We start from the raw sequence: 15,255 nt of genomic DNA on the forward strand, positions 1-15,255 counted from the left end.
AAAAGTGCATTGAAATTACTTAGGAACTGTGCACACTTTTGAGAGTTTTGTGGCCACTTGGAGACACCAGCTAGTCCTCTCACTGAAATCCTTGTCATTTATTTGTCTCATTTTATTTTTATTTTATTTCACCTTTATTTAACCAGGTAGGCAAGTTGAGAACAAGTTCTCATTTACAATTGCGACCTGGACAAGATAAAGCAAAGCAGTTCGACACATACAACAACAACACAGAGTTACATGGAGTAAAACAAAACACAGTAGAAAATAAGTCTATATACAATGTGAGCAAATTATGTGAGATAAGGGAGGTAAAGGCAAAAAAAGGCCATGGTGGCGAAGTAAATACAAAAATACTAATAAAGAAAATACTCAACAGACAAAGGTAAATGCAGTATTGGAGGACAAATGGATAGTACCACTACAGGTTAGTGGGACATGAATTTAAACTAGATACTGGGGCTAAAGCAAACTTAATCAAAGCAATGACAGAAATGCTACAGATACACAAAAAGACAGTGCCAATGAAGGCATATAATGGATAGACCATTGACACAAAAGGAATATGCTGACTCCAGGGGGTTGTTAAAGGGAGAGTACACCGTGTCATCTTTGTTGTTCCTGATGGACACGATTCTCTGCTAAGAGACTAACATTACATCACTGGGGCCGAACTCCCTGCCATCCAGGACCTCTAAATTAGGCAGTGTCAGAGGAAGGCCTGAAGAACTCCAGCCACAAGACATAGACTGTTCACTCTGCTATTGTCCAGCAAATTGTACTGGAGCATCACCTCTCGGACCAACAGGCTCCCAAGCCGTAAGACTGCTAAATAGCCTGATAATTGTTAATTAATGGTTACCCGGACTATCTATGACACAAACACACATTCACACACACAAACATACTGACACAACACACACACTTTTATACTAATCATATGCTGGTGTTACTCAGTTCTTTCTTTTATTGTTATTATTTTCTATCCTGAGGCCTAGTCACTTTAACCTTCCTTCATGTACATATCTACCTCACAATACCCCATACACCTGCACATTGATCTGGGACTGGTACTGGTATTATTTTTTTACTCTGCATCATTGGCAAGGGCTCATAAGCAAGCATTTAACGGTTAGGGTCTACACCCGTTGTATTCAGCGCTTGTGACAAATAACATTTTATTTTATTTGACAAAGCATGTGAGGATCCGGGGCTGGTAAAGAGAGTCTACCCCATCAACTGTTCCAGTGCAGCAGCAGACGCCAACTCTGATGAAATAGTGCCGAGATTCCCAGTGTCTTATCGTTCACCTACAGTAACTCCTCCTTTGAAAGTTGCGTCATACTGCGGCACACCCAGGTGCTGCTGCAGCATTCTGTGGCAAGTCATTTAATGATCAGCCATTTCTTCTATTACTGGAAGTTATTGCTAGTATGACCACCAGAGGGCATCTTTGAGAAGCATTTGATAGTATTCCGTAATGGCAATACATAGAATTTAAAACCTTTTTTGTAATAACATAGTATATGGGATTGATTTTAAGAAATTTGGCTAAATTAATTTGATTCATATTATGGTGTTTCCATTCAGAGAAGAATTGTCAGTGTGTAAATTCAGACCGTTTTGCTCTCGGAGAGCACACTGGACGATGAGTCGGGTTGATTTGAACGTTCTGGCCTTACAACGGCAGTCAAGCACCCAAGCTAACGTTGGCTAGCTACTTCCAGACACAAATGAGACCACTCTGACCATATTACTCGCCCTAGCAGAGCTGGTAAGGCCGTTTTTTTGAAGTAATCGCGAAAAAACAGGCAGACATAAGCACAGTTGACACCATCAAGGAGCGGCTGTTTACATCCTACACAAGTTTTTTTTTTCCAGTTTCGTCCGATGAACAGATTGTAGTGGTAAAATAAAAAGGGATACATTTTTTATGGAATTCTAAGCATCACTCTAGTCAAAACAGGCTCTGCGAATGTTTGATTCCATTAATTTGCCATGGGCTTGCGCTTGTGTTCCAGTTTAGCCAACGTTTTTTATGGTGTGTTATGGTGGTTTTGGAGCAGTGGCTTCTTCCTTGCTGAGTGGCTTTTCAGGTTATGTTGATACAATACTCGTTATACTGTGGATATAGATACTTTTGTACCCGTTTCCTCCAGCATCTTCACAATGTCCTTTGTTTTTGTTCTGGGATTGATTTGCATTTTTCACACCGAAGTACGTTCATCTCTAGGAGACAGAACGCATCTCCTTCCTCAGCGGTATGACAGCTGCGTGGTCCCATGGTGTTTATACTTGCGTACTATTGTTTGTGCAGATGAATGTGGTACCTTCAGGCATTTGGAAATTGCTCCCAAGGATGAACCAGACTTGTGGTGGTCTACAATTTTTTTCCTGAGGTCTTGGCTGATTTCTTTTGATTTTCCTATGATGTCAAGCAAAGAGGCACTGGTTTTGAAGGCAGGCCTTGAAATACATCCCCAGGTACACCTCCAATTGACTCAAATGATGTCAATTAGCCTATCAGAAGCTTCAAAAGCCATGACATAATTTTTTGTAATGTTCAAAGCTGTTTAAATGCACAGTCAACTTAATGTTGTAAACTTCTGACCCACTGGAATTGTGATACAGTGAATTATTAGTGAAATAATAATTCCAATCAATTGTTGGAAAAATGACTTGTGTCGTGCACAAAGTAGATGTCCTAACTGACTTGCCAAAACTATAGTTTGTTAACAAGAAATGTGTGGTGTGGTTGAAAAACAAGTTTTAATGACTCCAACCTAAGTGTATGTAAACTTCCGACTTCAACTGTAAGTGCCGAGGCTATATGACTGCGCCATCAACTTGATTATTTAGCAAACATCACTTGCTGCTTATATTCAGTCAACATATATATCTTAATAATATCATGGAATATATATATATTTTTTTACAGCTTCCAAATGCATAATAAATGATCTAACTTCCCCTTGCGGTGGTCTGGAGCAATGAAGCAGTGACGCAGGGTAACGTACTAAACCACAAATTACCGCTAAATCCGACGGCATAATCTCAAAACTTATAGTTGAGGAAACACTGTACACCCCAATTCTTCTTCTTCCCGGAGAGATATGTATTCCTGTTTGCCCGATGAACTGAGAACCCAACTGGCTGTAAGGACTCAGACTGTATATCCAGTGAGAGCCATGTTTCCGTGAAAAAGAATATGTTACAATCCCTGATGTCTCTTTGGAAGGAACTCCTCACCCTGAACTCGTCAACTTTATTATACAGAGACTGAACATTAGCGAGTAATATACTCGGCAGCGGTGGGTGGTGTGTGCGCCTACTTAATCGGACTAGAAGTCCACTCCGAATACCTCTTCTCTGCCGGTGTTGTTTTGGGTCAGCCTCTAGAATCAGTTCAATTGCCCTGGGGGGTACGAACAAAGGATCCGAGTCGGGAAAGTCGTATTCCTGGTTGTAATGCTGGTAATGCTGGTGAGTTACCGCTGCTCTGATATCCAAAAGTTATTCCCGGTTGTAGGTAATAACACAAAAAATGTTCTGGGCTAATAATGTAAGAAATAACACATAAAAAAACAAAATACTGCAAATTTGCCTAGGGGCTAGAAGCACGGCTGCCCAATCTATCGGCGCCATTATTCTATCATAGAATAATAAAGGCGTCAGGGTCTACGTAGATGTCATCATGTGGGAGTTCACACTACAAGAGCACAACAAAAGGCTGACAAAAGTGTTACGGAGCATACAGCGAAATTGATTGAAACGGAACAGTGTTAGTTTGGCATCAAGGAAATCATAGTCCTTGAATACAGGTTGTATGTTGAAGAAGTAGAGCCAGATGAGACCAAAGTTCATGCCATACTGGACATACCCCAACCCAATGACATGAAAGGGCATCATGGGGATGATCACCTTAATCTGCAAATTCTTACCAAACTTGTCATTCAAAATAGCCGGCCTAAGAGTTGTTACACAAAACAAATGAGTTTGCATGGACTACAAAACATGAGCAGGAGTAGAAACAGCTCAAAACAACACTTAACTCAGAGCCAGTACTCAACTTTTTCGACCCGATTAAAAATAACAAAGATATCAAAAGACGCATGGGAAAATGGCCTTGTCTTGGTTCCACTACAGGTGGAAGGAGAAAATTGAAAGCCAGTAGTCTATGCTTTGAGTACAATGACTGAAACCGAATGTCATTACACCCGGGTAGAAAAGGAATGTCTAGGCATGGTGTTTGGATGTGACAAATTCCAGAGCGTTGTCTACGGCTTACCTACCTTCACAGCTAACACCGAGCATAAGCCATTATTGATAGTCACCATCAAAATAACTTAAACGAGATGTCGCCTAATATACAAGAGCTCATGATGAAAATACAACTGCAGATGCACTATCCCTAGCACCCGCACTGAGCACAGTGAGTAATGTGATCACTACTGATGATGATATTGATGTTCATGTGAATATGATGGCTGCTTCTCTTCCTGTGTCAGACTCTAAATCAAAACAGAGTACAGACGAGAGCAAAAGACACAATGCTGCAGACAGTCAACGCAAACATACATCATAGCTGGCCCATAGGTTTGATCACAATACTACCAGATCAGGTCAGAACTCAGTGTTGTAAACAGACTGCTGCTCAGACAAGAGAAAATGCAGATGTTGTGACAGGAACTGCTCGAAAGGATACACTAGGGACCACCTCAGAATCAAAAAATGCGAAAGGAGAGCAAGGGATACAGTCTACTGACCTGAAAGAAACATGGACATTGAGAGAATGATGTAGTAATGTTTCTGACAGGTTTCACATTTCTCTGAGGAAGTGAAAGATGATACTCGCCAACCTGCCAAAAGCTCCATAGCAAAAGGTTGGTACAGATCTTTTTCATCTGAATGGCAAAGATTACCTGCCGGTGATTGACTACTATTGTAACTATCCTTAGATGACAATATTCTCAAGCACAGCAGCAAGTAACGTCATAACACACATGCGCTATATATAGTAGCCTATCATGTGGATCATCACGTGCTTGCTATACGTAATGGAAAAGGAGTCGGTAGCACATAGTCAAAGGACATGCATGGCAAACACTGATAGTGTAACATGAAGCTAGGACTGTATGTCCAAGATAGTCTATTTACATATAGGGAACGCTAACTGACAATTATTAATTGATTGACCCTATGGGCCGTTCCGTGTCCAAGGCTTACTTACTTATTAATTCACTGTCCCACAGGCTACTTACGGTATGTTTATTGTGGTCAAGAATAATGTAAATGTAAGGAAGGTTTGATTTTCTATAGATATGTAAATTCCATTATCATTTGGTAGAAGCCATAGAGACAAACAGTACTGCAAGCCTAGCTTACCTTTGGGTCCTGTCTTCTCTGCTTTCTTCACACTGGGCATTGCCTCAGGCTTTGCTTTCTCCACGGCCTGCTCCTCTTTCTTTTCCGTCTTGTCCTCCAATTTCTTCTTTTCTACCTCTTTCGTGGATTGTGCATCCCTCATCGCTGTAAGTAAAGACATGATCCTGTGAACAAATGCCTCCTTCACTTCATTTAAAATTAGAGCACAAATCCTGTTGGGTTGTTTCCCGGACACAGATTAAACCTAGTCCTGGCCTAACCACCAGGACTAGTCTAGGAAACCACCCCACAATGTCCACAGATACAGTAGGTTTTTACTTCATATGCCAGCCAGGGAATTAGGAAATTAAGTTTGGGCTTATTTTGGGGTATTATTGAATTACTAATTACATCAGTACATCAATCCCTCCCAACTGTAAAAAAAGGACGTAGATAGATTTGAATTGATATAAAAAATATAAAAAACATGATTTACCTTTAAGGACCACTTCTACCTCTTCTTCTACTTCTTCTCTAGCTTGCCTCTCCTTGGATTGTCTGAGAACTATCACACAAAGAAATATGATATTTTGCAATTGTTGCTAGAAAATTAAAGGTAGTGCTTTACAGTGATGGTAATTAGGTAGTTGGGACAGTTAAAGCATGCATAAGTTATATCAAAAAAATGTAATAGCATATTTAGCAGGTGATATGGCGGGGTGGTGGTAACATGGTGTCATGGTTTTGTGTGACGAGACCGTTTACAAAAAATATTGTACTTAATATTGTCATTTTCCCATCATGCAGAACTACTGCACATCATTTTCTGGTTGTAAACTGGTTTTCTGTAGAAACATGTAAAGATGTATATTTCATGATTCGATTAGGAAAAACATCATATTTAGGTTCTTATCAAGTCAGATAGTATTATTTATCTGGTAACTTAGAAGGCGTTAACAAAAACAGTATACAACCTGACCATGACGTCATTTGAAAAGTAACTTTAGAACCTACACTGAGTGTACAAAACATTCAAAATACCTTCCTAATATTGAGCTGAACCCCAGTTTTGGGTAGTACACTATTCTTGATACACACGGGAAACTGTTGAGTGTGAAAAGCCCAACAGCGTTGCAGTTCTTGACACAAACCATGCTGCTGGCAGCTACTATCCATACCCCGTTCAAAGGCACTTAAATCTGTTGTCTTGCCCATTCACCCTCTGAATGGCACACATACACAATCCATGTCTCAATTGTCTCAAGGCTTAAAAATCCTTCTTAACCTGTCCCCTCCCCTTCATCTACACGGATTGAAGTGGATTTAACAAGTGACATCAGTCTATGACATGTTGTGTACACTCAGTGTATAACCTCAGAGGTCGGTTGAGCACTCAAAATACAAATGCACCATTAGGGACAGTTCAAAATTTCCCCAACGTAAAAAATATTTTCACATCATAACCATAACCTGTTGACAAAATATTACGCGTTTTATATATCCATTGTGGGTGGATAAGGGTGTGCATACCTTGCGAGACATATACAGTATATTGATATGGAGCTAATACCTTTACAGGACCTCAAACAAATATATTCACTTCCAGGCTTTTGATGGTTCCTAAACCTACAGCTAAGAGCTTTGTCAAAAGCTTTTGGAGCCCCAGTAACATCCCACGTAATGCTTACATGGATTGACCCTTCATGTAGTCTAGTGGTTAGAGTGTTGGGCCAGTAACTGAAAGGTTGCTAGATCGAATCCTTGAGCTGACAAGGTAAAAATGGTTTGTTCTGCCCCTGAACGCCGCAGCCCGTCTGGTGTTCAACTTTCCCAAGTTCTCTCACGTCACCCCGCTCCTCCGCTCTCTCCACTGGCTTCCAGTTGAAGCTCGCATCCGCTACAAGACCATGGTGCTTGCCTACGGAGCTGTGAGGGGAACGGCACCTCCGTACCTTCAGGCTCTGATCAGGCCCTACACCCAAACAAGGGCACTGCGTTCATCCACCTCTGGCCTGCTCGCCTCCCTACCTCTGAGGAAGTACAGTTCCCGCTCAGCCCAGTCAAAACTGTTCGCTGCTCTGGCACCCCAATGGTGGAACAAACTCCCTCACGACGCCAGGTCAGCGGAGTCAATCACCACCTTTCGGAGACACCTGAAACCCCACCTCTTTAAGGAATACCTAGGATAGGATAAAGTAATCCTTCTAACCCCCCCCCCCTTAAAAGAGTTAGATGCACTATTGTAAAGTGGTTGTTCCACTGGATATCATAAGGTGAATGCACCAATTTGTAAGTCGCTCTGGATAAGAGCGTCTGCTAAATGACTTAAATGTAATGTAAATGAACAAGTTAATTAACCCACTGTTCCTAGGCTGTCATTGTAAATAAGAATGTGTTCTTAACTGACTTGCCTGGTTAAATTTAAAAAATGAAAAATGTATTTCTAAATGGTATATGGCATTTATGATTCCCTGCTGTGTGTTACATGCTCTACTTTGGGTGTCACTCAAGTATGGAACTGTGAAATGGAGAGGTTGGGGCAAGACCTGAACAGGGATACCATTTGGGAAAATTGGCTAACCCAGCACACCTGCTTATACAACAAAGTTGTGCAACCCCATTTAGACATTTTAAGATGAAGCTGATTCCCACTCCAATCTCTCCATTTGGTGTCACTCGAGAATGGATGTGATATGCATATATATGCATCTGGGCCTGAGTAGCAAGGAGTTTACTCTGGGCATGCTTTTCATCCGAACGTGAAAATTCTGCCCCCTAGCCCAAACAGGTTATAGGCCTACCCAGTATCGAATGCTTGGCTTGACAATCTCTGAATGTCATGAAACTTTTTGGTGTGTTGTAACAGATGTCTCTTACATTCATCAAATGGCCTATGCACAGTTTGGATTGATTGATTTTATTTGTCAGTAAAAAAACACTATATATACAGAAGTATGTGGACAGCCTTTCAACTTAGTGGATGTGTTGTATAAAAATGTATAAAATCGAGCACACAGCCATGCAATTTCCATAGACAAACATTGTCAGTAGAATGGCCGTACTGAAGAGCTCAATGACATTCAACGTGGCACCATCACAGGATGCCACCTTTCCAACAAATCAGTTCGGCAAATTTCTACCCTGCTAGAGCTACCTCGGTCAACTGTAAGTGCTGTTATTGTGAAGTGGAAACGCTTAGGAGCAACAATGACTCAGGCACGAAGTGGTAGGCCACACAAGCTCATAGAACGGGATAACCGAGGGCTGAAGCACGTAGCGTGTAAAAATTGTCTGTCCTCAGTTGCAACACTCACTGCCTAGTTCCAAACTGCCTGTGAAAGCAACGTCAGCACAAGAACAGTTTGTCAGGAAATTCATGAAATGGGTTTCCTTGGCCGATCCGCCACGCATAAGCCTAAGATCACCATGCGCAATGCCAAGCGTCGTCTGGAGGGGTGTAAACCTCGCCACCATTGGACTGGAGCAGTGGAAACGCATTCTTTGGAGTGATGAATCACGCTTCACCATCTGGCAGTCTGACGGACGAATCTGGGTTTGGCGGATGCTAGGAGAACGCTACCTGCCCGAATGCATAGTGCCAACTCTAAAGTTTGGTGGAAGAGGAATAATGATCTGGGGCTGTTTTTCATGGTTTGAGCTAGGCCCCTTAGTTCCAGTGAATGGGAATCTTAATGCTACAGCTTAAAATGACATTCTAGAATATTCTGTGCTTCTAACATCTTGGAAACAGTTTGGGGAATGCCCTTTCCCGTTTCAGCATGACAATGTATTTTTTTCCCTTCGATCAGTGTGGAAGAACTTGACTGGCCTGCACAGAGCCCTGACCTCAACCCCATCAAACACCTTTGGGATGAATTGGAACGCCGACTGCAAGCTAGGCCTAATGCCCAATATCAGTGCCCAACCTCAGCAATGCTCGTGGCTGAATGGAAGCAAGTCCCCACAGCAATGTTCCAACATCTAGTGGAAAGCCTCCCCGAAGAGTGACGGCTGTTGTAGCATCAACGCGGGGAACAACTCCATATTAATCTCCATGATTTTGAAATGAGATGTTCCTAAATAGACACAAAAAATTCTAAATTTCCATTCAATTTGCGACAGATTTTCATGCGAAAATTCAAAAATCTGCACATTTTCCCATCAGAGTTGTATTTCCATCAAATTGAATTGTTGCGGATAAAAGTCTGCGCTTATGTAAATAATTAGGGCACATAAAAACAACTGAGGTTAAATTCCCATGTACCGAATAAAAAATACAAGTTAAATGGGTTTCCATTGCATATGTGTGGTATGATTGTTAGTTGGCCTATTGCAGATCTGGGCAATTGATCCACCTACCGGGGCGGCAGGTAGCCTAGTGGTTAGGTTGTTGGGCCATAAATCGAAAGGTTGCTAGATTGAATCCCTGAGCTGACAAGGTAAGAATCTGTTCTGCCCCTGAACAAGGCAGTTAACCCACCATTCCTAGGCTGTCATTGTAAATAAGAATGTGTTCTTAACTGACTTGCCTAGTTAAAATTAAAAGAGCAAATGTAAACCAGGGGAAAAATACACTACCCACTACCCTGTGCCCAATAATAACAATTAAAAAACACACAACCCTCCCCAAAGCATCAAAAATAAGTTTGACAACCCTCCCCTATTTTGGACCACCCAAGTAAATGTCTGTCCCTCTCTCAAATGACATTTACTCAAGTAGATGGAAAAGTAGCCCACTTGAGAAAAGTACAAATTCCCCCCAGTGCCTACACCCTTGCACAGCCTTCATCTCAAAAGTGAATAAATTAGATTTTTTTCTTATTGATCTACACAACCGACTTCACATTTTAAAAATTGAATAGAAGTCAACACAACAATTGAGCCTTTCCTTCTTAAAAGAAACGGTTTAGACAAGCGAGGTTGTTGATTCTGCTCTTCACAAGTCCTCCGTGTCAGTTCCCCAAAATAACACTAGTGCTTACACAGGGAAAATGATGGGAGAGGGACCCAGTCCAGATGGAAGTGTCCACCCTCAGAATGCAGAACAGCACACACACACACAAGCAGCCCTATTGACTTACACAAAGGGTTCCAGAAAGAGACTGTTTTCAACTAACTGTTAATCGATAAATTGTATCTATTTGTCAATTTTATCATTTGTTTGCCTCACCAAAAAGAGATGGTATAACTGAGGCAGTACGGAAAGTAGATATTGGACTAAGTCTTGAGGGGGCTTAGTTCAATAGGCTCAAGGCTTAGTCCAATATCTACTTTCCGTACTGAAATTGATATAATAAGCTTCTGTTCTAAATAAAACGGCTACAGACAAGGAATCAAAGCCACTAACCACTGGAGTCCCCTATGTCAGTCGTCCCATTTATGTCAGTTGTCCCAAGTCCTGCAGGTCATTACAGAATAGAAATGCTAGATGTAGGAGTGCAATTTAGTGAATTGAAAATCATGTAGTGTACAGATGACTCCTCATGAAGGTATTATCTCAAATCGTTAGTCATATTGCATAGGCCCTAATGTACTACATTGCTGCTAAATAAGAATAAATACTTGTTTTATATAGCTAATAGAAAGATAAATAAGTTATGCTAAACATTCTACAGAAAGTTAAGAAGATAAGTGGTGAAAATACATTTATTAGTATTAATACATTTATTAGTATTAATACCTCTGGCACGTTGAATGTCTTTGTCTTGGGCATCTTTATCCCTGGGCTCCCCATCATCTTGAAGGTGGGCCCTCGATCCCAGTCTTTTAACCATCTTAAAGGGAATTGGAACATTTATCTTCCTTTTGACACCAGCTTTCTTGCTCTCACTGTTGTTGTTGTTTTCATCATCATCGTCATCATCATCAATAATTTCAGAGTAATCCCCATCAGTATCAGGAAGTTGGGCCATTTCTTCAATGTCAGCCACTACATCGAGAACATCAAGCTTTTCAGCTCCACTGACATCAATATATTTATCTTCAGCAATTGACTGTTTCAACTCCTCTTTTTCTTCCTCTTCCTCATCTTTTACATAATCTTCATGATCTTCATCACCAAGTTCAATACTGGCATTAGATCCCACTTCTCGAAACAACTGTTTTTGGATCAGCACATTTATTTTGGATGTGTATGTCTTGGCTCCAACTGAACTGTCTTCAATGTCAATGTCTTCTCCATCTCCAACATCTTGATCTTTGACGTCAAAGTCATGGGTATCACCCTCCTCTTCATCTACCTCTAAGTGATGAACCTTCTCCTCTTTCTCCATCTTCTCTTCTTTCCCCTGCTCCTCGCGGCCATCAACATCGATTACTTCACCATCCATTGTTTGTTCATGGCCAAGTTCTTCAACGTCTCCATCTACATGTGTGACGTAACGGTAACAAATTAAGGTGTTTTTCAAATATAACATTATTTTCATTAGCAATTTAGGGGCGAGTGATGGAAGTTGAGCCAATTCTTACATTCAGCATCACTCAGTCAAGAGAAATATAGTATTCTTTCTAACAAAGATATCTACAGTGCCTTCGGAAAGTATTTAGACCCCTTGACATTTTCCACATTTTGTTACGTTACAGCCTTATTCTAAAATGTATTAAATCGTTTTTTTACCTCATCAAACTACACACAATACCCCATAATGACAAAGGAAAAACACGTTTTTTGAAATTTTTGCTCATTTATGAAAATGTAAAATTAAATATCACAATTACATAAGTATTGAGACCCTTTACTAAGTACTTTTTGAAGCACCTTTGGCAGCGATTACAGCATCGATTCTTCTTGGGTATGACACTACAAGCCTGGCAAACCTGTATTTGGACAGTTTCTCCCATTCTTCTCTGCAGTTCCTCTCAAGCTATGTCAGGTTACTGCACAGCTTTTTTCAGGTCTCTCTAGAGATGTTCGATCGGGTTCAAGTCCGGGCTTTGGCTGGGCCACTCAAGGACATTCAGATACTTGGCCCATAGCCTCTACTGCATTGTCTTGGCTGTGTGCTTAGGGTTGTTGTCCTGTTAGGTGAACCTTCACTCCAGTCTGAGGTCCTGAGAGCCCTGGAGCAGGTTTTCATCAAGGAACTCTCTGAACTTTGCTCCATTCATATTTGCCTGACTAGACTCCCAGTCCCTGCCGCTGAAAAACATCCCCACATTATGATGCTGGCACCATCCCTATGGTGAAGCACGGGGGTGACAGCATCATGTTGTGGGGGTGCTTTGCTGCAGGAGGGACTGGTGCACTTCACAAAATAGATGGCATCATGAGACAGGAACATTTGGTGGATATATGGAAGCAACATCTCAAGACATCAGTCAGGAAGTTAAAGCTTGGTTGCACATGGGTCTTTCAAATGGACAATGACACCAAGCATACTTCCAAAGTTGTGGCAAAATGGCTTAAGGACAACAGTCAAGTTATTGGAGTGGCCATCACAAAGCCCTGACCTCAATGCTATAGACAACTTGTGGGCAGAACTGAAAAAGCGTGTGCAAGCAAGGAGGCCTACACACCTGACTCTGTCAGGAGGAATGGGCAAAAATTCACCCAACTTATTGTGGGAAGCTTGTGGAAGCCTAATCAAAACGTTTGACTCAAGTTAAAAGATTTAAAGGCAATGCTACCAAATACTAATTGAGTGTAAACTTCTGACCCACTGGGAATGTGATGAAAGAAATAAAAGCTGAAATAAATCATTCTCTCACCTATTATTCTGACATATCACATTCTTAAAATAAAGTGGTGATCCTAACAGATCTAAAACAGAGAATTTTTACTGGGATTAAATGTCAGGAATGTGTGAATGTATTTGGGTAAGGTGTATGTAAACTTCCAACTTCAACAGTAGGTACGTGGTTGCAAAGGGCATCAGTGTCTTAACAGCCGATTTGCCAAGGCAGGATAGTCTGAGCTCAGCCCTATCCAGAAATATAGCAGTGGCTTCTGATTAAATTCAATTTTCACAGAACCGCTTGTTGCAATTTTGTTGAGGCTCTCTTGTTCAGATATCGGTAATGAAAGGGATAACAAATTCAGTTTGTGTTTTTCATTTTGGGAAAGCTCACTCAGGTGCTTCATTAAATTACATTTGACATTGTCAGTAAGCTTGACTTCATTTGCACACAAAAAATCATACAGTGATGGAAAGACCTGGGTGTTTTCCTTGTTAACGCAGATAGAGAAGATCTCCAACTTCTTAATCATAGCCTAAATTTTGTCCCGCACACTGAATATAGTTGCGGAGACTCCCTGTAATCCTAGATTCAGATCATTCAGGTGAGAAAAAACATCACCCAGATAGGCCAGGTGTGAGAAACTCATCATCATGCAAGCGGTCAGACAAGTAAAAATGTTGGTCAGTAAAGAAAACGTTAAGCTCGTCTCTATTAAAAAAAACTTGTCATACTTTGCCCCTTGATAACCGGCACACTTCTTTCTGTATGTTGTAAAAGCATTACATGGTTGCTGCCCTTATCATTGTATAAGGCAGAAAATATGCAAGAGTTGCTTTGCTTTAACAAAGTTAACCATTTTCACTGTAGTTTCCAAAACGTCTTTCAAGCTGTCAGGCATTCCGTTGGCAGCAAGAGCCTCTTGGTGGATGCTGCAGTGTACCCAAGTGGTGTTTCGGAGCAACTGCTTGCATGTATATACCACTCCACTATGTCTCCCTGTCATGGCTTTTGCGCCATCAGTACAGATACTGACACATCTTGACCGCCAAAGTCCATTTGATGTCACAAATCTGTCCAGTACTTTAAATGTTTGCAGAAGAGGATGTCTTCATATACCAGGAGCTGTGCCAGGCCCGCCACGTCTGTTGACTCATCCAGCTGTAACGCATAGAATTCACTGGCTTGTATGCGAAGCAGTAATTGTTTCAAAACATCTCCTGTCATGTCACTGATGCGTCGTGAAACAGTGTTGTTTGATGAAGGCATTGTCTGTATAGTTTTTTGGGCCTTTTCCCCCAGCATTGTCCCAACCATATCCGCAGCAGCAGGAATAATTAAGTCCTCCACAATATTATGGGGCTTGCCTGTCCTATCCACTCGGTAGCTCACCATATAAGACACTTCTAGCCCCTTCTTATTAATGGTATCTGTTGCTTTTATACATGTCTTAGTACTTGAAGGAAAAGGCACTACTCCCAATATAAGTGAACACCAAATCAATGTAGTTCTCATAATATTTGTGCCTCTTCGATGGTCCAACGTCCCTGTCTGTTGTTTGGCGCTTTCCTGGGTAAGGGGGCAGTAGCTCTTTGGCTGCATCGGATTCACAACAGTCAGTGTCCATGCTAGCTCGGCTAGTAACAAATGTAGAATTACTGATGCTAGCATTGGATGTGCTCATGGAAGCACAACAACTTGTGTAGTCAACAGGTGTAGTACTGCTGGTAGAGCTGGTATGTGTCTCTATGGATGCAGGCCTTACTTATTTGACCATTTATCAATTTTCGAGCAAATGGAATGAGCAGCTACGTTTTGCAGAATTAGAGTAACGGTTAATGTGATTGGATGTTAATTATTTGACTAGGCTACCTGTATTTGACATTGTTGTTTTTTCGGTGAACACTAAATGGTTTAATTGGAATTTTGCCAGTGAAACTAGGCTATTCAGCTGAGAATTTTTTTCAGACTGAACAGTTTCCTGTGTGTTTCAAAAATAGTCCACCACCCAAAGGATATCCAGCCAACTTGACACAACTGTGGGAAGCTTTGGAGTCAACATGGGACAGCATCCCTGTGGAACGCTGTCGACACCTTGTAGAGTCCATGTCCTAATGAATTGAGGCAGTTCTGAGGGCAAAAATAGGGGCGGGGGTGCAACTCAATTTTAGAAAGGTGTTCCTAATGTTTGGTATACTCAGTGTATTTCAGGATATT

General features: G+C 41.3%; 1 protein-coding gene across 3 annotated transcripts in view; it reads right to left on the reverse strand.

Annotated features, from left to right (window-relative positions):
• The window catches only part of LOC139562777 (axoneme-associated protein mst101(2)), a 124,702-nt gene that overhangs the window by 88,285 nt on the left and 21,162 nt on the right, over positions 1-15,255 (reverse strand). For all 3 annotated transcript variants that reach the window (XM_071380803.1, XM_071380802.1, XM_071380801.1), the window contains exons 11-12: positions 5,861-5,929; positions 5,386-5,529 (exon numbers count right to left, since the gene is read on the reverse strand). In XM_071380803.1, coding sequence (XP_071236904.1) covers positions 5,386-5,529; positions 5,861-5,929 — 213 coding nt within the window. The remainder of the gene's footprint in view (positions 1-5,385; positions 5,530-5,860; positions 5,930-15,255) is intronic.

This window comes from Salvelinus alpinus, chromosome 33, assembly GCF_045679555.1.
Source record: "Salvelinus alpinus chromosome 33, SLU_Salpinus.1, whole genome shotgun sequence".
Lineage (NCBI taxonomy): Eukaryota > Metazoa > Chordata > Actinopteri > Salmoniformes > Salmonidae > Salvelinus > Salvelinus alpinus.